We start from the raw sequence: 24,235 nt of genomic DNA on the forward strand, positions 1-24,235 counted from the left end.
GGTCCTACGCACCCTGAAGACCACAAATCACAAGCGTCCCAAAGCCCCCTCCATCCAACCCGGCACGTCCACGTGTCGCAGACGTCCAACGCAACCTCCCCCGTTCATAGGACGATACAGATAAGACCCGGATAAGGCAGCGCCGATCGCGCCCGTCAGATAGATCTCAGTCGCCTCCCTCGCCGTCCGATCTGCCACGCAGAGATAACACCGCGAATTTCTTATAAGCACCCTATTTATTCGTCCCCCGTGGCCGTGACGACCACACACCGCAGACACCCCGCCTCAGCACCACACGGAGGAGATCGAGTGAGTACGTATAGCAGCCATGGCTTCGTCGGTGGCGGCGGCGGCGAGCACGTTCCTGGGGACGCGTCTGGCGGACCCGGCGCCGCAGAACGGGCGCATCGTGGCGCGGTTCGGGTTCGGGCTCGGGCGGAAGAAGGCGCCGGCGAAGAAGGCGTCCCGGGCGCCGCCGACGACGGATCGGCCGCTGTGGTTCCCGGGGGCGCAGGCGCCCGAGTACCTGGACGGGACGCTGGTGGGCGACTACGGGTTCGACCCGTTCGGGCTCGGGAAGCCCGCGGAGTACCTACAGTACGACCCGGACTCGCTGGACCAGAACCTGGCCCAGAACCTTGCGGGCGAGGTCATCGGCACCCGGTTCGAGGACGCCGACATCAAGTCCACCCCTCTCCAGCCCTACGCCGAGGTCTTCGGCCTCCAGCGCTTCCGCGAGTGCGAGCTCATCCACGGCCGCTGGGCCATGCTCGCCACCCTCGGCGCCCTCACCGTCGAGTGGCTCACCGGCGTCACCTGGCAGGACGCCGGCAAGGTACCCAAAATCCCCCACATATATATGCATATATGTATATATAGGCAATTGAGTTGAATTCTGAAGGACGACGTATGAATTCTGATGTAGGTGGAGCTGGTGGACGGGTCGTCGTACCTGGGGCAGCCGCTGCCGTTCACGATCACGACGCTGATCTGGATCGAGGTGCTGGTGATCGGCTACATCGAGTTCCAGAGGAACGCGGAGCTGGACCCGGAGAAGAGGCTGTACCCGGGCGGGTCCTACTTCGACCCGCTGGGGCTGGCGGCGGACCCGGAGAAGAAGGAGCGGCTGCAGCTGGCGGAGATCAAGCACGCGCGCCTCGCCATGGTCGGCTTCCTCGGCTTCGCCGTGCAGGCGGCCGCCACGGGCAAAGGGCCGCTCAACAACTGGGCCACCCACCTCAGCGACCCGCTGCACACCACCATCTTCGACACCTTGGGCTCCTAGACCTAGTCCTATGGGTCGTTTCAACAGTGTACACGTTTTTTCTGTCAGCTCAGCTGCGAAATGGACCGACGAGTTCGTGTACTACGAACGAACGTGTGGCTGGTTTAGTTTTGTGATGAGCGGTGAGAGGGCACGAAGATGGACGATACTTTGTTGGTTAAACGCAGGTCTGGTTACTTAGGAGAGCTGCTGGGATGACTTTGGTGATTTGTGTAATATATGAAACCAACGGTGAATTAATGCATCCACTTGTACATTTCTCTTGAGTTGGTTTTTTCCCCTCAGTTACAAAGTAACGAACAAAAGCATACACAGCCAGGAGCTGGCGATTTTTCATGTGGGGATTACACTCTGGCAGCCACATCATGAGCTACTAGTGTGTCGATGATTCAGATTGACATTTGTTTTCCATTTCATTTTGTTTTGTGAAATTCCCAAAAAAAAAGAGCTAGGCCCAGGCCGAGAACGTTAGACTTGCTAGGCCCATGAAGAGAATGTTGATCGATCCAGCCCACTCAGCCTTCCTCTCCTCTGGGCTGGTTCGGACCCAAAACACTCAATGGGCCGCTCTCCTCTGTTCTTCTGTCGGGCCGGACAGTGGCCGGTCCCCTTGTTGCCCGCCGTTCGGCCCTTGCGGTACTCGGTCCAGTTCCCTGCACCGTTTCCTCGATCAAATTAACACAGCAGCCTGGAAGAAGTGTATGTAAAGGTATGAACTGGACACTGACCGATAAAATACGAGGCAAAGTGTCGATCGTGTTGGTTCAAGCATCCTTCTCTCTATTGGGAATTGTACAAGGAAAGAAGAACTCGAGAACGCACGCCAAAGATAGATGCCATACCAACAACTATGCAGGTTGCACCTACTAGATCGATATCAGGATATGGAAGCCTCGATCGGCCGTTTCCATGCCGAGTTGCCGACCAAGCTAGTGATCATGCAAAAGTTGGTCAACATAGTATAAGCGCATCGGTGTTGGACCGTAGGTGAAAGAAACCATCACGATCGAATTGACGTTACCGCTTAGCGATCTCTGAACTTATCACGAAGCTCTGAACCTATATGGAGTAGGTTGTTGGTGTGTGTGTGTGTGTGTGTTGACAATGACTAACGGAACTAATTGTCCATATCGTGTTCTGTTTTTCCTCCAGGAACTAATGTTGCTGTATCGTACAAGTGATGTTTCGATTAAGCTGCAGGACCTAACTTCAATGTGCAAGTGATGTTTCGATTATGAACTTCAAATAAATGGGTTTCTTCGGAAACGACTTTTTGCTGGCCCACACGGGAGCACACAAAATCCACGTCCTTTTTGCCTTCCACATGCTTTTCCTTTAATTATGGTTACAACGGAAACCTTACGTGACTGCCCATGCAAATAAACGAAACCAGAGGTGATCCTTCAGACCCACTGGCTTTAGCCACACTCCTGTGTTGATCGTTCATCCACCGAATCACCAAACGAAAATTGACCAGGGAATGTAGAAAAACCTCAAGGAAATGGCGCGGCGGTACGTAGTTGGTGCATGTTTGCCACTTCCTGCGTGTATAAATAAACTCAAGTACTTCGGTTCCAACATCCGTTCCGTCCCTGCCTGGCTACATCTGCTCCTCAAGAGCTGATCGAACAAACAACTCAAGATATAGCAGCAGCTAAAAGCCTAGATACCACGGCCATGGCTGCCTCTCCCGGTCTCCCGGCTCCTTGGTCTCTCTTCATGGCAACCCTGGTGCTGCTCATCGTCCAAGCGCAAGGCATCACCAGGCACTTCGATTTCAATGTATTTATATAATCCACAGTTCATGCACCTACGATTTTCTGCATGCATTTCCGGCAGTAATCTGGATCAAACCTTGATTGATTATCTCTGTACACACGCAGGTGCAAATGGCGAACGTGACGAGGCTTTGCGCCACGAAGAGCATCGTGACGGTGAACGGGGAGTTCCCCGGTCCGGCGCTGGTGGCGAGGGAAGGCGACCGCGTCCTGGTCCGCGTCACCAACCAGGTCTCCCACAACATGACGCTGCACTGGCACGGCATCCGGCAGCTGCGGAGCGGCTGGGCCGACGGGCCGGCCTACGTGGCGCAGTGCCCGATCCAGACAGGCCAGAGCTACGTGTACAACTTCACCATCACCGGGCAGCGCGGCACATTATGGTGGCACGCGCACATCTCCTGGCTCCGTGCCACCGTTTATGGTGCAATTGTCATCCTTCCTGAGTTCGGCGTCCCTTACCCGTTCGCCGCGCCGCATGAGGAGGTCCCCATTCTGTTTGGGGAGTGGTGGAAGGCTGACACAGAGGCGGTGGTCAAGCAGGCGCTCCAAACGGGTGGAGCCCCGAATATCTCCGACGCGTTCACGATCAATGGACTCCCTGGACCGCTCTACAACTGCTCCGCCAAAGGTACGTACGTGCTTCTGGTTAACAGTGTGTCTCGGAGAAAGCGAGAAAATAATACTTCACCGTCCATGGAACCATCACAATGGGGAGACAAAAAAATATATTTGATGTCTGCGATGCACTCTTGTAGTTTATCAAATGCAATGATGTTTTAGTTTGGACGAGTTATTCCAGTGTTATTCTCATGGAATCCGGTAGTACTCGACTAACATTTGGTACACCGACAGGGAGTGATCTTGTAGCTAAAAAACATTTGGACCAGACTAGCTAGGTGTGCTTTCTATTTGGTCAGTATTTGGTCAGTATAGTGGTTTCGCTATCGGTCAAAGATTTATAAAGCGTGAAAAATGATATACTAATTGTGGGCACCTTGCAGACACATTCAAGCTAAAGGTGCAACCGGGGAAAACATACCTTTTGCGCCTCATCAACGCGGCACTCAATGACGAGCTCTTCTTCTCCATTGCCAAGCACAGGCTCACGGTCGTCGAGGTTGATGCCGTCTACGTCAAGCCGTTCACCGTTGACACCCTCGTCATCTCCCCAGGCCAAACCACCAACGTCCTCCTCACCGCCAAGCTGTTCTACCCCAAGGCCAACTTCTTCATGTCTGCCGTGCCATATTCGAACATCAGGCCCGGCACCTTCGACAACACTACTGTTGCCGGCATCCTCGAGTACCACAACCCCAGCTCCGGCTCTGTGTCATCAAGCTTCAACAAGGACCTTCCGCTCTTCAGGCCGAAGCTACCTCGCTTCAACGACACCGGCCTCGTCACAAAGTTCACCGCCAAGCTCCGCAGCCTCGCCACGGCTAGTTACCCCGCAGCCGTGCCACAATCGGTGGACAAGCGGTTCTTCTTCACGATTGGGCTAGGCACGCTCCCGTGCCCGACCAACACAACATGTCAGGGTCCTACCAACATCACGCGGTTTGCGGCGGCCGTGAACAACGTTTCCCTGGTGCTCCCTTCCACGGCTCTCTTGCAGTCGCACTACACCGGTATGGGCATGTCTAAGGGCGTGTATGCATCCAACTTTCCAACCGCGCCTCTCTCGACATTCAACTACACGGGGACCCCGCCGAACAACACGAACGTGGCACAGGGGACCAGGCTACTCGTGTTGCCATTCAATGCATCAGTGGAACTCGTGATGCAAGATACGAGCATTCTCGGCATAGAGAGCCACCCCTTGCACCTGCATGGCTTCAACTTCTTCGTGGTCGGCCAAGGGTTTGGCAACTACGACGTTGTGAATGACCCAGCCCAGTTCAACCTCGTCGACCCCGTCGAGCGGAACACCGTCGCTGTGCCAGCGGGCGGCTGGGTGGCTATTCGTTTCATTGCTGATAATCCAGGTGTGTGGTTCATGCATTGTCATTTGGAGGTGCACACCACGTGGGGATTGAGAATGGCGTGGCTCGTACGGGACGGGAGCCTGCCCAACCAGAAGTTGCTTCCTCCGCCGTCTGATCTTCCCAAATGCTAGTCTCACATTGTGAGAGTTTTTTTCTCACCCATTTGATTGGTTAAAGAGCTTGTGATTGCTTTAATTCTCTCATAGGTCGCGGGAGATTTTAGTGTGTTTAGTTCGCTCCCAGCTAACCTTCTTCTGTTTTTTTTTTTCCTTTTTTTCCCTTTTCCTGAACTGTTTACCAAGTTATGATGATGATGTTTTGATACATGTTGAATAAAATGACGTGAAATGCACGTCGACATCTTGGATTTTTTTTCCTGCTATTTTGTCTTTAGTTGGAATGTGTGAATGCATTGGATGAGCTGCCATGCTTTTGAATCAAGTATTTACGGCGTAAGCATGGATTAAACTTGCAATGCTAATACGTCGTACCAATTCCTTTTGAAATCCAATTACATGTTTTATTAATTTAGTTTTATTAATTGTTACTCGTATCAAGTTTTTGACTAAAGTGCTTTTGTTTATCGTCATCAGAATTTATCTTTATTATATTTCAAAAATCTTCTGGCGCGATGAAAATAAGATACTCCCTCCGACACATATTACTTGCTTCAAATTTGTCAAAATATGAATGTATCCATGTTTAAAAAGTGTCTAGATAGATGCATGTGATATTTCGACAGTAACACGGATGGGAGGGAGTAATTTTTTTTGAATGGAAACAAGATGGCCTGCGGAAAGAGGCCACAGAAACGGTGGGCATGGGCCGAGACGCCCTGTCCCCTGGGCCGGCTAGAGCGCGCACCGTTTAGAGCGCCACGACATTCTCGCGTTACAAACATGCCTGTTGTATTCTTCCGGAATTGCCTCCCTGCTCTCTAGACTCTAGCAGTGGACTAGTTATTAGTCGTGTAGTACTGTGGTGATCGCAACGCCTTGCAAAGTCGAGTGGATAACCAAGCTAGTAGTAGTGTAGTACTAGCAGGCAGCAGCGTACTGCACAGCTGTTCTGGAGAGGCACTGCACGGCGGGTCAGGCAGTCAAAGGCTGGAAGCAGAACGGAACGGCTGCCGGATCGATACGTGTGATGGGCCGGACAAAAGGCAGCTTTTCGCGCCCCGGATCGGCCGCAAGAGGATGTTGGGCGGCCCGCCCGCGCGCCGGTCGTCCGCCGCCCCCCGCGCGCGGCCGCTTTCTTGGTCGGCCGGGGGCGAGTCTCGGGAGAAAAAAAGGTGCGCACGGTTTCATCGAGCCGTATTTTAACTCGCGTCTGAGGTCAAAGCCACAGCGTCGCACTGTACGTCGCGTGTGCACGCCTGCCAGGTGGGGCGTGGGCTTTTGCCCGGCGTCGCGGAGTGCCACACCTAGCTCATTATATATGCATGTGGTGGTCCTCCTGGGACTCACCTTTTGCGGCAGACTTTAATTTCTCAAGGATGCTGGCCTGCTCCGTCGAGTCAAACTACTGTGCATGCAAGGTCAGACGCTTGTTTGGAGTATTTTCATGCTTCGAGTAGCGTGATGGTTTCATGCACGGGTCTTGTGTTTCTGCATGCCGGCCTATCGATCGGGTTCCAAAGGAGATGTGTATCAGTATCAAGCTGCCGTTCCTCAAAAAAAAAAGTATCAAGCTGCCCTATTGAAGTTGCGAGAACGCGCGGAGTACGGAAATTGATGGTCGCAGAGTTTCAATTCCTGCTCTGCAACACTACAATCTGTCGCTGTCGAAAATGTATTCTAGAACAATTTGACTACCGGAGTGAGACGGTCGACAGGGAAGCTAGCGAAGATAATCCCAGGCCACCAGGACGGCTAAATTAAACACCCGGTAATTAACCTACTACGGGCGTACGTGCGCACGTAAGCCCAACGTCCGCAAGAGATCGAAAGCATGGCTACTTACATGATCGGGGTCGGGCGTGGGAGAAGTCAGATGATTGGGGGAGACGGGCGACAACGACGGCGGCCGTACACCGAGGTGGCAAGGCAGGGCATCCCACGCGTCCACGCCGAGGCGCATTGGACGGCCGCGATGCGCCACGGAGTCAAACCGGCCCCGCGCGACGTCCGTGTCTCGCATGTACTACGCATCGATAAGTACGTAGCGCCGAAACATTCGCATGGCTGCGGCGATTCCGGCCCGTCTCGACGCGACAACACACACACATATGCAGACTGCATGCGGCAGGAACGGACGCTCCGTAATTTTGTTCTCGCGCGCACGGCGTCTGCGCGCAGTACTGACTTTTTCTTCTTCTCCCTTCTTTCGAATTCGAAACGTGATATGGTCGACGCACTGGTCCTAGCTATCCACGGATGGCCGGGCGTAGTATGGTCCAAGCGATCTTCTCGATCGATCGTTGTGCCGAATCACATGTCACGCTAGCTTTACCTTGCTCAACTAAAACCGTGTCGTCTGGGCACCCTGCTGCCACAGTACGTACGTTGTCCTGGCAGCGCAGATTTTCCAGTTTACTACATAGTAGTATCGTCTAGTAAGATAGCTCTAGCTAGATTACAACGTTTTCTTGCCAACTTTTTGCTGTCGATCCACCAAATCGAACGTACCCAAATGTGGTACGTGCGATTTATGCATATGTCGTCCGAACTACCTCTCTACTAGTACATATACATTCTTTGGTTTCAAAATATAAAGCACATTTCGTTTCTTTTAACCATGATTTAAACAAAAAAAATTGATCTATCAATATAAAGTATATGTGGCATAAAAATAGTATTCCTTCCGGTCCATATTACTTGTCGAAATATGGTTTTTCAGAGTTCAAGGTCAGATTTCAGAACAAGCTGGTGTATTTTGTTAAAGAGCTTTTCCTTTTCATCCGTGATCTCTTTTAATTTCGCAAAGGCCTAGTTGCCCACCCTAAACAAAAATTCCACCTCGGCCAACTGTCTGCAGCATCAAGGACAAGCTACAAATTAGGGCCTGTTCGTTTGCAGTAATCCATGTAGGGATTGAGAGGGATTAGAGAGAAACTGAACTAAAATTTCACATTCTCTGTCAATCCCCACCTTGAAGAGCATAACCGAACTAGCTCTCAAGGATCATGTTCGATGTACTACGGGGCACTGCTGCAATGCGCCGTTTCATACATGCATGTAGCATTTGGGCACGATCGCCGCACTCTTCCCTGTTGTCGCCATCTCTTCTATCTTTGGCCCTTCCTCATGATGTACGTCCCATCCCATGCATGTTTATTATAAGAATACTTATACATGCATACATTGTGTTGCGTTTTGAGACTTGTACATACGTATGGTATATATCGATCGGAGTACTCCTACACAGTTGAAACAATACATGATTGGTCAAACTTATAGAACTTCTGATGCACGCGTCTTAGCGGATTGCAATCGGCCTGCATACACACTTTACGTATAGTACTGCAGATATAATTAAGCAGAGTGTAGTCGCATGCAACCTTGTGAGAGTTGCGACTTGCCGCGACAACAGGAGTCATACATTGACCATTTGACCTGACCATGCGCAAAAGCAAGCGAAATATACTAAGCTGCAACATATAGTATAAAACTACATATGTAAACTTCGATGTAACTTGATGATTAACATCAATATCCATCACATATCATAGATTTTTTGTTGACTTCACAAAAAACTCAACGGAAATCAATACCTGTTGTCAATTGGATAGCTGTAGCTCGCTCATCGACCAGGCAGATTGAGCAGCAATCATTAAAATTACACACCAACGTATACTAGTCTATATTTCCCAACTATTCACGAAATTATTGCTTATCATGTGACCATATCATATCAGTGACTTGACAGTTACTGGTGTCCTTATTCAAGTTTTTTTTTTCTTCCTCCCCTTGACGATTTCTGCCTTTATATATGCTGGTACGTACGTACGCACTGTACACCAATGAAATAAAAGAGGCAGCTAGCAAAAATTAAATAAATGTGTAATGAACAAGGACAAATGGACAATATAGAGTAGCATTCTCAGAAAAGCAATCGGAGTAGTGACCCTATTTTTTCTTCGCTGGAGACAAAGGCGATGATGCAAGTGAGAGGGATAGCAGCCGCCTCCACCAATCATATGAAGCCACCTTTGCCACGATCCCCCCCACACTGACATGCACCACACAAACATGGACTAATTAATTCAAGATCGAAATAACAATAGCCACAAAATCCAGGTGAAGCTTCTAACAGTAACCAGTGATGCTGATGCATGCACACGAACTGGATAAAAATGGTACAATTAATTAACCCTGTACAAAAATTGCCTCTCGTGATCATCATCATGCATGTGTTTTGCTCCCTAGCTCGGTCTCGATCGGTTACGCGCGCGTGTACGTTGGGTTTTCGGTCGTTACATGTAGTCGCTGACATCCAGGAGATCGGAGTACAGTTGCATGTCGAACAGCCCGGCGTCGGCGTCGTCGGCGGCGATCACGTCGTTCAAGGCGCCGAAGGCGGTTGTCGTCGTCGTTGTCGTGGACGCCGAGTTCACCCGGCCCGCCGCGGGGCTCGAAGACGGCGTGGACACGCCGGAGCCGACGTTGTTGTTGCTACCCGTGTCGACCGTGCTGCTCCACTGCAGGTTGTTGTTGTTGTTGTTGGACGCGTCGGCGTCGGACACCATGTGCATCAGCGCCGGCACGTAGTCGTAGCAGGCACCAGCTGCCGGGGGCTGCGCGTAGTCGACGACACAGCCCGGCACCATGTGATCCTCCTGCAAGTTCGCGTGGTGAACCAGGCCTGGCATCTGGCCCGCCGCCAGGCCGCAGGGCTGCTGCATGAGCAGCTGGTGCGCAGCTGCAGCCGTGGCACGTTGATCAGACACCTGCTGCTGCTGCTGCTGCTGCTGCTGGGCCATGATCTGCAGCCAAGGCATCAGGAGCATCTGCTGCTGCTGCTGCTGTTGGTCTTGGTTTGGGGGCGAGAGGAGGGTGGAGGCGAGGCGGAGGAGGTCGGCAGGGTAGCTGGCGAGCGGCTCGAGCGCACGGAGCGCCTCGAGGTCGGCCTGCGTGGGGTAGTAGGCGTTTGTTGCCGCGGGGTGGTGGTGCTTGTTGAGGAGCGAGGTGAGGTCGAGGAAGTCGAGCCGCGGCGCGTGGGTGACGGGGTCGATGCCCATGCGCAGGAGCCGCTTGCGGATGTGCGTGTTCCAGTAGTTCTTGATCTCGTTGTCCGTCCGCCCCGGCAGGCGCGCCGCAATGGCTGACCACCTAATATCAAGCAAAGCAATCATGCACGGAAATTAACATCAAAAATCAATCAAACTCGCAACAGGGAAGCTAGCTAAGCTAGTTTTGGTTGTTGATGGTGTTAACTGGAGTACAGTAGTTATGCTTACTTGTTGCCGAGGATGCTGTGGAGCTGGATGATGGTCTCCTCCTCCTCGAAGGAGAAGCGGCCGCGCTTGATGTCCGGCCGTAGGTAGTTGGTCCACCGCAGGCGGCAGCTCTTCCCGCAGCGCTCCAGCCCTGCACACATACACACAACACAAGCAGATAGAGTAGTAATTTAGTATCAGCTGGCATGCACCATTAATTTTGTGTGAGAAGAGATCAAGTATAGTTGAACGAGTCGCTCACCGGCATTCTTGGGGAGGGTGCGCCAGTTGCCCTGGCCGTGCTTCTTGATGTAGGAGACGAGCTTCTCGTCCTCCTCCTGCGTCCACGGCCCTTTCTTCAGCCCGGCCCTGTCGCAGCACGGCGCGCGCCCCATCGACCGACCGACCGCCCGATCAAATCAATAACACACAAAAGCACGCGCGCACACAGGACGACGATGGACGACACAACAGCAACTGTAGAGAGACGGCGGTCAGGGGAAATTAAAAGGCCCGGTTTGTCTCGCAGCTTGGAGCTAGCTACAGGGATGGAGAAGAAGCTAGGCCGAGGGAGAGAACTACTACGAGTGTGAAAGCCGGCCGGAGGTACAGGACGGGAGACGAAGGTGTGTGGGGCGATTGAAAGGCTTATAAAGGGCGCGAGGGCGACGGGGCTCGGGTGGTGGTCGAAGTCAACAGGATTCGGTGCCGGCCTTTGTTTTTCGCGGCCGCGACGTGGCTGCGAGCTACAGTCACGTACGTCTCTCTCTCTCAGGGCCACGGATCAGCGTCTCGTCCGGGCCGGCCTAGCTCCTCTGTTTCTACCTCCCTCGAGGAAAGAGACGTGGTACTCCGTACGCAGGATAAGCCATGCACCCCCAAAATTAGCCAAACAGATCCCGCGGCACGCGCTGACGTGCCAACCGGACTATCCCATCGTTTCAGGCAAAAGCCACTAAACTGAGCCTCTATAGCCATTAGTCTTATGTTTTGGCTGGGATAATCACATGTGTCGACCCCTTTACGGGTCGAGTAGAGAGTACGTGTGGATATATCTTTTCCCTTCCCCTGCATCTGCATGCGCGCGCGCCCATCTCATTAGGGAACGTGCCGATTTCATCGGCCTACCATAGTAGACATCCCCAATCAGCTGGATGGTTTAATTTTAATCAGTGTGGTAGTAGGATCTAGATCGACCCCCAGCTTGTCGATCGCTACAAGACAACCGCAATGATAGAGTGAAAAAACAAACAATTTACATTTCACTACTTGACTACATGACCAATAATCAAGGCCGCTCCGCCCGGGTAATCATCCAAGAGGAATTACAATTACCGGTTGATCGGTCATTCGGTCTCGTCCATATCATGGTTCATGGACCCCTGTATCCTGCCTGCCACCTGGCTGGCTGGCGTTGACGGAAGGATAGCCCTGCCCTGCCCTGCCCCCCGTGGTACGGTACGTCGGTGCCTGCACTGGGGACGTCGTACGTACGCCCCACAGACTCTTGCCGGCCGGCCAGCTCTAGTAGTCTCTGCATGGAAGGGAAACGCTCCTGCTCACGGAGGGGGCCAGACCAGAGCTCACAGCACATGACTACAGGACACAGGAGGCGTCAGCGATAACCGGGCAGCGGCGGAGGCCCCCGCCCGCGTGTGGCAGCTTTCCTTTTAATTCCTGTGCACAGTCAGTGTAGGTGCATGCAACTGCCTTCGCGCCAGCTCTCTAACGTCGTCGCTACCCGCCACGCCGCACGGCTCGGCATGGCATGGCCGGCCGGCCGGCCACTTGATAGCTACTGTAGTATAGTAGTCATCTCACCGTGATCCAAAGGAAAACGAAACGAAGGCGCGCCACGCCCGTTTCGAGACGCCGTTTGCTCGGCGTACGTACGTGTGCCTCGTAGGCGGCGTATCTATCTCCGAATCCCTGCGGATCTCGACGTGTGACGATCCATCCATCCATGGTCCGTAAAACGATCGATGGAAAGTTTCTGCGGTTAATTTAAGAGATTCCTGATCGTGTCGTGTGTGCCGGGGGACGGCCGTGCGGCTGACAAGTATATATATGCAGGTGTGCACACAGACAGGTGTACCACCTGCTGCTAGCTGATTGTGGTGTGCGTTCGAACGGCTCGTGCTTTTTTGTGTCCTGGCAATGGCGACTGATCTCGATCGTGTTCGTACGTGCGTTCGTGTCTCTCCACGGCCAACAGACGACGTTTCTTTGCGGATATTATTTTTTGGTTTATTAAAGTGAAAACGAATGTCAAAAAAGTTTCCTCAAGTAAAGAAGAAGGTGTAAAGGGGGGTTGAAAGTGACATCAAGAGAAAAATGTAACCAAAAGAGTTTTTTTTTACTACAGGTTGTACGGATGCGAGATCAGGTGAATGAAGCGTGAACGACTGGTGTCGCAAGTTTAGGCTTAGGGTAGTATGGAGTAACCAAGAAATTACGGCCCTCTGGTAATCCGGTAGTCGTTTTAGACATAACATTTTACAGAACTTTTGGATGGATAGTACTTGACATTCATATCCAAATTGACTTTGGAAGTTAGTTCCACACCACATGTACTTTTGTTAGATTACATGAATATAGCATGATGGCAATTTGTGGTCTCAGATGTGTCTGAGAGACTATCGATGTTTGAGAAACATTCATATTCTGAAAAACTGACTTCGAAGATTACTTTTTTAGTCCTTCATTTAGTATGATTTTTTTGACGAAACAACACAACGTGTCATTTATTGCCAATTGAGTCAAAACGGGTTCGACATGGAGGAGTTACAAAGGTAACTAGAAATGGGGGAGGAAAAAACAAACCAAAAAGAAGTCAAACGATGTCTCAAGAAACAAATTATGGTACATCATCCAAACCAGAAACTAAAGCACCGAGGGACAATTGATCTACCTTTCGACAAAGGACTGCCTCGGTTTTTACATTCAACGACCTGAACAGCTCGCATTAGCTTCCTTTGGAAAATACGGTTATTTCTTTCTTTCCATATAGACCAAAGGGTAAGGAGGAACAACGAGGTTGCTCCTTTGCAAAAATTCTTTCTTTCCATTTAGCATGATCGATCGATCATTTTTAATTTTTCTCATTAGTTTATGAATCACAACAAAGGACACATAGTATTACTAAGCTCAACTGACGCGTGTCTGCCAATCGGGCGTCAAGTGTCCACGTCAGTTGACCATTTAGCCATCACAATAATTGCTCGACAAAATACACATTATGGGCCACTTGTACATGCCAGTACACCAGGGCACTTCAATGGAGCAGTATAATTGCTCCCAAAAAAAAGGAGCAGTATTAATTTGGTCATCATTTTGACCTCCTAAGGTTCCTTCCAACACGAAATCTTGAGCATTATTTTCTTTCCATTAGGAGAAGAAGATAGATTAAGATTAGGCAGATCAATATTCCAAAGTAGCAGTAGCACACAGGAAACCAACGATCATACAAGTTTAATTTAGCTGATGAGCATAGCTGCAAATAGAAGGTTGGGAGAAGAAAGGAAAGTGTGTAGCTTAAGACACAGTTTAACAATGTAACCAATATCTCATCCACTCCATCGAACGCGCAACTAAAACAGTCAATTCATATAGTAGTAGAATGCTTACTTGCAGATAGTAGTAATGTAGGATTAATTAACTCTGTTGCCCAACCACAAACCTGTACCGCCACTCCCTGATTAGCCAGATTAGCCAAGATCTCCCAACTAATGCGCGCACTCATCTTAGTTTAAACAGGAAGTAACCAAGCCAAATTAGGCAAAGCAAGTATGCAAGTCGCTCCACTAACGGTACGGATTCACACTGATCATTAGTATAGTTTTCTTCATGAGCTATAGACAGGCACTTTTAGGCCGGGACCATTTCCAAACGCGAACATCATTTACGTACATATGTCATGAAAATGTGCCTCTTTTAGACTAGTTGTGCGAAAGTCCTTCTCAGATTTAATTTAGGAAAACGGTACGGTATGCAAGTAATCAGTGACCACATCACTGTTTCAGTCAAGAATATTAGCAGTACTGGCATCTTGCATTTAAACTTACATCTAATGGGATTTCGCACGAATTAATTGAGCGTGATGAGAGCACAACGGTAATTAAGCGTCGATCGAACCCAATATTACCCAACAAACTTTATTTGGAGGAAAATTTACCGACAGACGATTAGATTATAGCGCACGTGACAACAGCAGCTGGCCCTGGGCCGGGCATGCACGGTGCACACGTGTGAAGTGCCAGCGAGCATTGCGTGCAGCTGCTTCGCAACCAGCTTTGCAGCCCTGGAGTACTTTAACCTGTGTCCGTACGCACACGGATCGCAATCAGAGTTGTAAGCAAAAAATCGTGAAATACGTACATCCAGTAACATCACACAGTCTCTCTTGTACTCCCCACCCTAAATTAACTGACGTCAATTTATATAAACTTTTACAGAAATCTGAGGCAGTTAATTTAAAACGAGGGAGTAGTTAACTTCCTAGCTAGGCAGATACACCGCGCGATACATACATATAGCTTGCGTACGTGTACATATATAATCAACCTACCTAGGCATGCAGCTAGCTAGCTAGATTTGTTTCAAACATACTCCACTCCTGATATGCAGAGTCAACACAGTTGTTAGTAGATAAGATAAACTAGCTAATGCCTGTTACTATTTGTTAATATACGCCAACGGGCAACGGATGCAGTGATACATACACATATCGTATACAATTAGCACACCAACCTAGCTACTTATAATTAGACAGAGCACACACGGATAAATACTTGCGCCAGCAAGCTAGCTAGATTTGGTAGTAATTAACTTGATCATATCCTCCTTAACTTAATAGTACACGCGCCCGGCCATGTCTCTCGCCATGGAGACACCAGCCACCTTTCATGCCATACTCAAATCCCCAGCAGTTTTCAAGCTAACACACGCCCAAATTAACAACCATTGCCACGCAAACCCGTTCCCCCCCAATCTTGTTTATTGCCGTAATACCCGATTTGGGGGTCACGTGGCGCGAGGCCAGGGTTCGATGGCGTATCGCTTGCCCGGAAACGGAGTATACGCTGACATCGCCCCAGTTTGACCCCTGAGCTATATCTCCTTGAATTTTTCTTTCTTCTGATGGGGATCGGAGTTGTTATGAAATTAAACGCGACGCCTGGATGTGCCCTTACGTGTCCCTCGGCCTCCAATAATCTAGGCGCTAAGCAGCGGCGCCAGTGGGATATGCCCTGAGGGGCTGAGCTAAGCTCCTGGCCGATGGATCAGCCGCGCCAGCGCGCATAGTTTAATTCGCGGTTGGGTGATTCGAGAGATCTCCGTGAGGTCAGCCGGCCGGTCTCGCCTGCTTCGTCCTAACATTGACGTTTAACGTATTCAAATCGCCCCGTTTATACTACTACGTACGCCTGCGAAGAAATAATGAGGGTTCCTTTGTCTTGTTGATCTGGATTTGATTGTTTTTAGGGGAAAGGTACCAGGAAACGGGTTGAAAATCTGGGGTGTAGACGCCGTGACTCGTGTCGAGTCAATGTGCTAGCTGCTGCTGTGTCCGGTCCGGCCGGCCGGAGAGCAAATCCTGCGTTGCCGTTGGATACTGTAGATTAATGCAGAGCTGGCGATGGAGCCAGCCAGGAGGCGAAGGCAACTCTGACTTTGTTAATTCGCTGCACTTTACACGGATGTGATCGTGTTTTCTATGGTTAATACTCCCTCCGTCACATATTAAGTGACTCAAATTTGTCCAAATATAAATGTATCATGTAATATTTCGTCACTTGATATGGGACGGAAGGAGTACTTGCCAAGTTGGGATCGGGGATCAGGATTGACACACATCGGAATGAAGTCACCACGGGTGACGTGGTGAGATCGATCGACCAAGGCAGAATAGTAGTTAGACACACGTACTCCCTCTTTTTTCAAATGTAAGAAGGTCTAAGTTTGTTCTAAGTAAAACTTCTTAACTTTTGGCCAAATTTATAGAAAATTCTATCAACATATACGACTCTAAATTAGTTTATTAAAATTCATCATCCTATATATTTTCATATTATACTTATTTGAGTCATGGGACGGAGGGACAAAGTTAAACTTCAAACATTTAGGAACGGAAGTAGTACATGAGGAAAATAATTCCGATTAAATAATTTATCTACCCCCTAGCATATATACAATACAAATAATAAATCAAACTTATTAATGTAAGTTTATAGAAAATCTATCAACATCTACAATTCTAAATTAGTTACTCCCTCCGATCCATAAAAATTAAGTATCGCCCACTTAGTAAAAAATTGACAGCGCTTTTTATGAATCGGAGGGAGTACAATATAGTATATTTATTTGATGTTGTAGATACTAGAACATTTTTCAATGAACTTATACAAACTTTAGAACAAAATTACTAAAAAACACTTTAGAACACAATAACAGAACATGCTCTACATGATAAAAAAAACATGGCACATATATGATAATCGGTTTTGCTATTGAATAATTTTCTGTTTTTTAGTTAAAAATCAGTCGAGGTTCTTGGCCATCGGATCTTAATCCAACGATAACATGTGGGAGAGAGAATGGTGAGGATGAGCCTAAGATCTTAATCAAGCTCTTCTAACTGAGATTTAAACCATTTTCTTAAAAATCAGACGAGGTAGAAATAGCCATCCTTATTATAATCTATCTGTATAACTTTAGTGCTCCTAGCTGAACAGTCATCTGGCGGTGCGATTGTATCACGATTCAGGCATGATTGGGATTAGTTAAATGCAATAACTGTGAGACGATCTCCTATATTAGTGCTGTACCATTTTCTTGGCATCTGTGACTACTGTTCATGCATGTGCATGGTTTGCATATAAGCCATATTTGCATGGGGGTCGAGGTACGTACGTACATACATACGTGGATCGTGGATGAGGTGTCCAGTATTAATTAGCAGCAAACAAACTCTGAACACACATAATACAAGCTGTACACATTATGCCCTTGCGCCTCTGTTGCATCATATATTACCTGCTCCATAGAAAATGTACACATTTGGCACTGGGATGAGGCACCTGTGGTTGTGTGCGGTTGTGACCCAGCTGGATCGCCTCGGCCTATAGTTAGCAAGAGTAGATGGGCGGAAACATTATAATTTTTGCTTCACTCACCTCATGCATGGCCCATGCATGCAAAGCATATATACACAAGAGCATCACATCGTACTTGCTCCCTCCATATGTTTTGTTTATGCGTGCATGGCCAGGAAAAAGGCAAGAGTATTTTCTAAGGGTGTGTGTGTATCTAGCTTATGCGGGCCGGCATTATTGTTATCTCGATGAGGGAAGTTGGTGGCGCAGACAGCACGCTCACACTTGGTTCTCGTTTCCATATATGCCTTGCTCGATCGATATTCCAGCACGACCAGAAGCTTCACGTACGTAGATAGAGTATATACGAGTATATATAATTTGGGGCCGAAAAGAAGATAAACTATCGTTGTGCGGGTGATTGAAAAGCTGGCACGATGAATATATAATTCGGAATTATTCAGAACATACATTTGATACCCTTTTTCAGCTGTTCATATGTACAGATTGATTGGTGATCACTAGTTGTTCGGTCGATCGTTCCGAAAACTCTAGCTCACGCCCTTCTTGGTAAGAAGCATATATCACCACGGGATCAAGTTCTCACTAGGCTGTCTGAACGAAGGGATTCTCCCTTTTTTAAATTACACAGTGTCTAAATTCCATCCGTTGGTGGCCCACTTGTTTATGCAATACATGTCATTTGTTTCCGTTCGTCAAGCGGGCGGGGATTAATTTGCCGGAATGGTTGACTCTAGGTATGCATGTCCGGGCGGTTCCTGCAACAAGCGACAGATTACTCCCCATGCAGTGCAGTGCAGCATTTAATTCCAGGTCAGGATAAAGCTCATCATGCATCGTCTTTAAGTAACTTGAAAATGTATCACCGCGCGAACAGCAGTACTACTCCCTCCATCAGACGACTTCAATTTGTTATCAATATCTAAAAAACGTCTAGATACGTGTAACAAAAAGTCACCTGAGAACAAAAGGAGTATTTCGAAGACGCTAACGTAATTACGACTTTGTGCCCACAAAACCATCTCTGAATAGTAGCCCATCAGAGTCAACGTAGTTACAACAAGAAGATAACAGCAACTCGTCTGCTGAATCGGCAGCAGCCGGGGGCAGAGGCATACAGACGCGTCATTCATGGGGGAACCAGACAAAATGTTCAGGCCGTACTCTCTGCAGCAGTAAAGCTCCTTGCCTTCTTGAGTCGTTATCCTGTGATGATGGACAGATGGAGGGCAGATCGAGTTGCAAGTTTTTTAGCTGTCATTTTCTTGGGTTTGATTGTTTGAATCGAGAGTCGGTTTGAATTGGGTGGCCAAACGTTGTTTGCGCGGTGCGGTGCTGTCAGATCGGTTGAACATTTTAGTTTCTCCCCGTTGCAAGCTTACTCGAGTTTGCTTCAGTGGCTCAGCCTTCAGGTGTGCGTGGACGTTGTGCGACCATGCAAGTATGCAACCTTCAGGCTTCAGGTCCAGGATTAACCAAGAGATTCAGAGACCCTGGAGGCTAGATCGTGGAATCTTGGAAGCAATCAGATACTCAGGGTATCGGGTGTGTAGCTTCGGAGTGAAGTTCCCTGACAAAGTTCATTCCAGGCACTCAAAAGATTCAGAAAGAAACAGTAGCATGTGTTCGTGTAAACAAGTTGTGGTAATCGGTTAACAGTGCATTGGAAGCGATCTGAACAAGTTTGTTCTCTCAAGTGGACACTGCATACAGTTGTTGGTCAACGCGGTAAAATGTATACAAGAAAAACAAAACTTTGCTGCTGTTTGAAGCTATGCAACATTACAACTATTTGTAATTTGCTGAGATCATTTCAACGAGCTGGTCATGCAGAGCACCGTTGGTCACGAGAACACCGCCCCATGGGTATATGATTCTGCGCCCTGTTAGGTCAGCTGAAAAATCCAACGGTTTTCCACTCCAATCACTGATCTGCCAGTTTCAACAAATTACAAAACCACCATGGTTATAATGTTAAATGCAGTGAATCCATAGATTGCATGCACAACATTCACATAGTTCTGGTTTAACAAACCAGGTAATATACCTGACCTCCTGCTTCCTGCACACAAACTACCCCAACTGCATGATCCCAAGCCTATGTAAACAGCAGAAAAATAAAGGATCAGTGCAATTGTAAACTTAGTCAAGCAAATTGTTTAACTTGCCATGCGGTACAACTGAATTTCAATCAAGAGGACACCTTGATTTGAGTTTTCGCCCGTGCTCGACTGAAAAAAACTGAGGCTCTCCCAGAAGCTACCATTAGGTACTTGCACAGGCTACAAAACCGTAACAAGAGCATTATGACGTGCATGCATCGTTAAATTGATAAAGCTAATCATTGATATAGATAATCAGTGTCAACCTCAGATAGATACCCTTCTAGCAGCAGGACAGTTTAATAAAGAAAATATATATTTATCATTTATTTTTATTTTTTGAGAACAAGACGGTCGTTTCCGTCATTCGATTAGCAGAAAGAAACTGTATCATTTTACATTATACTGACAAATCATAGTAAACAACCACAAAATTACTTGAAATGCCCATAGGCTATAGCTGATTCGCTAGCAGCAAACTGGTTACGAATGTAAACAAGCACCATACACAACCGGTGTAGGGGTAATGGAAAGTGTGACAAACCTGCCACAGCAAGCATACTGTAGAAGGATTTTGTTCTCATCTTTAGGATCAGATTCATCTGTCGTTGAGCTGAAGAGAAGAGACAACGGTATCATATTCCAAGTTTGGCTATCAGGAATGCAGAAGCGTGCCATGTGTACAACTGAACAGTGATCAACAAAGCATCTCTTCCAAACATCCTGTGATGTTGTGAACTGCCCAATCTCAGCAGACAGGTCCCTAGACCAAGTACCACAGCCTACATGAGACACCATTAGGATGCCACTTCCACGACAAGCAGCATTACTTTCTTCTTTCTCATTGGCTATGGTAATATCGGTCCAATTTGGACATCCCATCACTCCTGCTGTCACCTTTCCTTTCACCACAAGAGCCAGACCCACCTTACAAAGCAAAAGTGCTTCATATCAGAAGAAAAATAATAAGAAAACAAAGTAATGAAGATTCTATGCTAAGAAGGTACTGAGGATAGAGGAAGCATCAAGCATTACTTGATAAATCCTTTTTTTTTGGATAAGAGATAAATCCATGTTCGCCACATGCGAGCAAACATATTTGGTCTTCATACTTGCAGATTTGTCAAACTTTGTATTACTGAAGATGACCAGTCCAAAAGAACATGAGCATCATACAAAAACTGCAAGTGAACCTCCTAATGTTTATTAAGGCTTCGAGTTTAATGCATACATCTGCATCACTTACACTACAGGCAGCAGCTGCAGAAGGTCTGAGGCGAGCTGCAGTGTCCAATACAGACAATCCCCAAAAGTGACATTGCTGACATACAATGCGGCTATGCGGAAAATACTCAGGAACCCATGCTTGTGCAATAAGAAAGCACTTTTATGCATACGAAAACGTGTGTCCCATAACAAAGCTGCAAGAAGGTTGCATGTTACTTTGTCTGCATGCTACTTTGTCAACCTAACAAACAGTCTGATGCATATTCTCTTCAGTTTAACACATTATTGTTATTTTTTCAGTTCCTCAATGAACCGTTCCCTGTTGGAAGTAATTTGAGGGAGCACTTGCATGGTCACATAAATGCATAGACTGTTTCTAGCACAAATGTTCTTGTAATAAAGAGGAGGCAATTATTTATCTTACATGACCAACCTATATCAGACATATATTTATCTTGTTGTCTTCCTAACTATGTTCTTGTAATTTGTACTCAGCCGGCAAAACTTATGGATAGACATTTCACACGTGCTTCAGATTTTCCTTTTCCTTTTCTCACGCTATTTAGGCTGTAATCTTTCCTTATGGTCAAAACCACAAATAATACGGATAAGTGCGCACTTTTGTACACAGTACGACAGGGGCTGTGTTCCAAATTTTAGGTTGTGATCAATCAACATTCAACAATATCTAATAATGAGCCTTACAATCAATATAGAGCATAGATAGTGTCCTTAAGGCCGACAACCTAACCAAGAGAGGATGTCCTCATCAACATTCCTGCCCCCTGTGCGGCACATCACAACATCAGAGAAAATGGGGCTATGCCCCTTTGGCAAAGATGTGTGAGAGTACAATAATCAGGTGCTAGGCTATGACACAAGGAACCTTGTCTACATGTGTGCATATCAAAACTATTGCTCCGCTGTCAAGTAGAGGACTGGTGATCTAAAAAAAAGTAGAGGACTGGTGGCATCAGGCCACCATTCCACGCCACCAGGGTATCAAAAAGGCACCTCTCCGTGATCATGCGCACAGCACAGTGGATCTAGAAGGAGGGAACACTGGCGTCTTTGAGCACACGCAGCCCGACATCGTCAGCCTGCTCAACATGATCAGGGCCAAGGCCTCACGGTGGGCAAAAGCAGGGGCGGTTGGCCACGACAAGCTTCTTTTGGTGGTGTTTAAAACTTAGGAGGATAGCATTTGTAATCTTGAGGCGGGTGTTGGTCCTTTTTGAAGTTCCTAAACACAAGGAACAATGAAAGCGAGCAATAAAAGGGTGCTAATTGTGTATTTAGCTCCAGACAGACTAATGTTTTTGCAAATTGTCGTACAGATTAAATAGTTTTTTGTGGTTAGCTTTTTTTTTTGTCCCCATGCTCAATCCTCCAAAAAACAATTATATATAGAGAGAGAGGGACATACCACATAAAGAGCATCGTCTCCTTTCAAGAAACCCTTAGTGCCATCAATTGGATCAAGTACCTTCAAAAGCACATCATCATCATCTTTACTGCAGATCTGGATTTATGATAAATGAAAACTTGGCAGCTTACCCAATAAGTAGCAGGATTTGAATCAAAGGAAACAGCATCCATGCCCCCTCTATCAATAGCTCTCAATACATCATGATGACTTAAATTTGAACCACTGTTATTCACTTTGTCCACAACTGCACTTGAAATTGACTCAACGAGTACATTACTACTGTTATCATCAGGATTTGACGACCTTAGAAATGCTGAGTCCTCTTCCGCCACCAAAGGAATTGATGGAAACAATTGCTGGAGCTCTTCCAATAGCACCGGGGAAAGGTGGCATCAAACATAGGTGCAATGTGCATATGATAAGCTGAACTGAGGGACTGCGATATGAATTACCAAAGCTAACAAGGGCCTGAACTCCAAAATCAGCAATTGTTACAGGACTTTGATCATTCTTTTCAAGAATCTTCCTTCCACCTGAAAGCAGTGATTTCTTCACCTGTCAAGGCATACAATTTAACCAGCAACATGCAGATCAGGTCTTTGAATAAATTTGCAGTCACATACCAAGCAAAATAATTAAATATATCACATCACAATTGGATAATAAATTTGTAACTCACCAAGCTCACATTTGGGTTTAGTACAGTCTATTGCTGCTGAAACCTCTGGGGCTTCTAGTTGTACGTATGTTCTCTTTCAACAAATTTGGTGTTTGCCTATTTGAACATAAACTAAGACCTGGTACACAAAATAATTCTCTTACTTTCACTGGCCCGTTTTTTCCTGATTTTCCAAGTAACCCATAGCGAGTCTAGTTCTTGACATGATCTGGATTTCCTCTCCAGGCATAGATGTTAAATTTTGCAAATAACTTTGACCTATTTAACTAATAATAATGAGGTAAAATTGACTAAATTAAGCATTATATATTCATATGATAAATTAGCAATGTGGATGACATACTTGCATTGCATGGCAACCAAAAGCACGATGTGTTTGTGACCAGTGTAAACTTTTTTGGGTGGATTGACCTATGCTACCGAAGAATAGGTCTGAAATCTGAATTAACTACATTTTTTTTGTGTGATTTTAGCATTACGCATATTTGGTCTTTTATGAATGCATTTCCATGTTGGCATTGCACTGAATTGACACTTTGTTGCTCCACCTATTCCACAACTATTTTCTTCTGCAGAATTTTCAACACAATATTTACTTGATTACACCAAAGAGACATTTCTGGGCAGAATACTTAAGGCTTTCTAAAATCTATTCTGTCATTGTATTTTGCCAACAAACTCAAAATCTCCGGACTACAGGTCTACAGTCTTATTAGGGCCTTAGTCTTTTTAAGTTTTGTTTTGTTTTGTGGCTGACTTTGTCAATTTTACCTCATTATTAGGGATAAGGGATCAAGGGATGAGGTCAACTCACGTCTACGCAGAGGCGGCAGGCGCGTTCGACGGAGGCGGCGGCCGCGGCGAGCTCCCGGTGATAGGAAGCGCGCTCCGGAGCGAAGGGGAGGCTACACGCCTCCTCCGCGGCCGCCCTGTCAAAGAACAAGAACCTGATAAGCCAACGAGGCGGCGGCGGCGGCGGTTGTCAGGGGTCAGAGTAGGGTTAGGTTCGTATAGACGCTAGCTAGGAGACCTTATGCAGTAGTGGCGGGAGGGAGGAGGCGTCGGCGGGGCGAACAGCCGGCGGCGGCCGACGAGGAGGCGGTGCGGCGGAAGCGAGAGGTGGAGGAGCGGCATGTGCGTGTGTGGCAGGAGCAAGATGGACGATACTGTGGCGGAACTACGTATTTACACTGTATGTACGCGAAGTCGCGAATACGCGACGTGATAGGATTTACGTGACAGAAAATATGCTCGA

General features: G+C 47.6%; 4 protein-coding genes and 1 long non-coding RNA gene across 6 annotated transcripts; 2 read left to right on the forward strand and 3 right to left on the reverse strand.

Annotated features, from left to right (window-relative positions):
- Positions 1-244: 244 nt before the first annotated feature.
- On the forward strand, positions 245-1,551 carry LOC100834994 (chlorophyll a-b binding protein CP29.2, chloroplastic). Its single transcript, XM_003562844.4, has 2 exons — positions 245-835; positions 926-1,551. The coding sequence occupies exons 1-2, from the start codon at positions 329-331 to the stop codon at positions 1,283-1,285; spliced, it is 867 nt and encodes a 288-aa protein (XP_003562892.1). The 5' UTR covers positions 245-328; the 3' UTR covers positions 1,286-1,551.
- LOC112269734 lies at positions 1,405-2,158 on the reverse strand. The gene is made up of 2 exons (XR_002961668.1): positions 2,014-2,158; positions 1,405-1,938 (listed from the first exon to the last, which is right to left on the reverse strand). It is a non-coding gene; the product is annotated as an uncharacterized LOC112269734 (long non-coding RNA).
- A 689-nt stretch (positions 2,159-2,847) lies between these two features.
- On the forward strand, positions 2,848-5,433 carry LOC100835303 (laccase-4). The gene is made up of 3 exons (XM_003562845.4): positions 2,848-3,067; positions 3,169-3,694; positions 4,068-5,433. Exons 1-3 carry the CDS (start codon positions 2,963-2,965, stop codon positions 5,180-5,182), a joined length of 1,746 nt encoding a protein of 581 aa, XP_003562893.1. The 5' UTR covers positions 2,848-2,962; the 3' UTR covers positions 5,183-5,433.
- A 3,666-nt stretch (positions 5,434-9,099) lies between these two features.
- On the reverse strand, positions 9,100-11,048 carry LOC100841283 (transcription factor MYB41). Its single transcript, XM_003560049.4, has 3 exons — positions 10,691-11,048; positions 10,450-10,579; positions 9,100-10,321 (listed from the first exon to the last, which is right to left on the reverse strand). Exons 1-3 carry the CDS (start codon positions 10,821-10,823, stop codon positions 9,466-9,468), a joined length of 1,119 nt encoding a protein of 372 aa, XP_003560097.1. The 5' UTR covers positions 10,824-11,048; the 3' UTR covers positions 9,100-9,465.
- An 8,096-nt stretch (positions 11,049-19,144) lies between these two features.
- Positions 19,145-24,170, reverse strand: LOC100845163 (putative PAP-specific phosphatase, mitochondrial). Of its 2 annotated transcripts, none has more exons than XM_003562876.4 (9): positions 24,011-24,169; positions 23,795-23,909; positions 22,754-22,856; positions 22,430-22,665; positions 22,299-22,358; positions 20,190-20,572; positions 19,747-19,825; positions 19,591-19,641; positions 19,145-19,475 (listed from the first exon to the last, which is right to left on the reverse strand). In XM_003562876.4, exons 1-9 carry the CDS (start codon positions 24,112-24,114, stop codon positions 19,332-19,334), a joined length of 1,275 nt encoding a protein of 424 aa, XP_003562924.1. In that variant the 5' UTR covers positions 24,115-24,169; the 3' UTR covers positions 19,145-19,331. The 2 variants fall into 2 exon arrangements, with proteins under 2 accessions (XP_003562924.1, XP_010237093.1); XM_010238791.3 differs by having other exon boundaries at positions 19,335-19,475; positions 19,596-19,641; positions 24,011-24,170.
- Between the last annotated feature and the right edge of the window lie 65 nt (positions 24,171-24,235).

Source organism: Brachypodium distachyon, chromosome 1 (assembly GCF_000005505.3).
Source record: "Brachypodium distachyon strain Bd21 chromosome 1, Brachypodium_distachyon_v3.0, whole genome shotgun sequence".
Taxonomy (NCBI): Eukaryota; Viridiplantae; Streptophyta; class Magnoliopsida; order Poales; family Poaceae; genus Brachypodium; species Brachypodium distachyon.

Bases quoted from the DNA above. Each gene is read 5' to 3' on its own strand.
- LOC100834994 (XM_003562844.4), top strand. From the start codon at position 329: ATGGCTTCGTCGGTGGCGGCGGCGGCGAGCACGTTCCTGGGGACGCGT. The intron at 836-925 runs GTACCCAAAATC...ATTCTGATGTAG, and splicing joins CCTGGCAGGACGCCGGCAAG to GTGGAGCTGGTGGACGGGTC.
- LOC100835303 (XM_003562845.4), top strand. From the start codon at position 2,963: ATGGCTGCCTCTCCCGGTCTCCCGGCTCCTTGGTCTCTCTTCATGGCA. The intron at 3,068-3,168 runs GTATTTATATAA...GTACACACGCAG, and splicing joins CCAGGCACTTCGATTTCAAT to GTGCAAATGGCGAACGTGAC. The intron at 3,695-4,067 runs GTACGTACGTGC...GGCACCTTGCAG, and splicing joins CTACAACTGCTCCGCCAAAG to ACACATTCAAGCTAAAGGTG.
- LOC100841283 (XM_003560049.4), bottom strand. From the start codon at position 10,823: ATGGGGCGCGCGCCGTGCTGCGACAGGGCCGGGCTGAAGAAAGGGCCG. The intron at 10,580-10,690 runs GTGAGCGACTCG...GTATGTGTGCAG, and splicing joins CACCCTCCCCAAGAATGCCG to GGCTGGAGCGCTGCGGGAAG. The intron at 10,322-10,449 runs GTAAGCATAACT...GCTTGATATTAG, and splicing joins CACAGCATCCTCGGCAACAA to GTGGTCAGCCATTGCGGCGC.
- LOC100845163 (XM_003562876.4), bottom strand. From the start codon at position 24,114: ATGCCGCTCCTCCACCTCTCGCTTCCGCCGCACCGCCTCCTCGTCGGC. The intron at 22,666-22,753 runs GTAATTCATATC...TGCTATTGGAAG, and splicing joins TCAGGCCCTTGTTAGCTTTG to AGCTCCAGCAATTGTTTCCA. The intron at 19,642-19,746 runs GTGTCCTCTTGA...CTGTTTACATAG, and splicing joins GGGCGAAAACTCAAATCAAG to GCTTGGGATCATGCAGTTGG.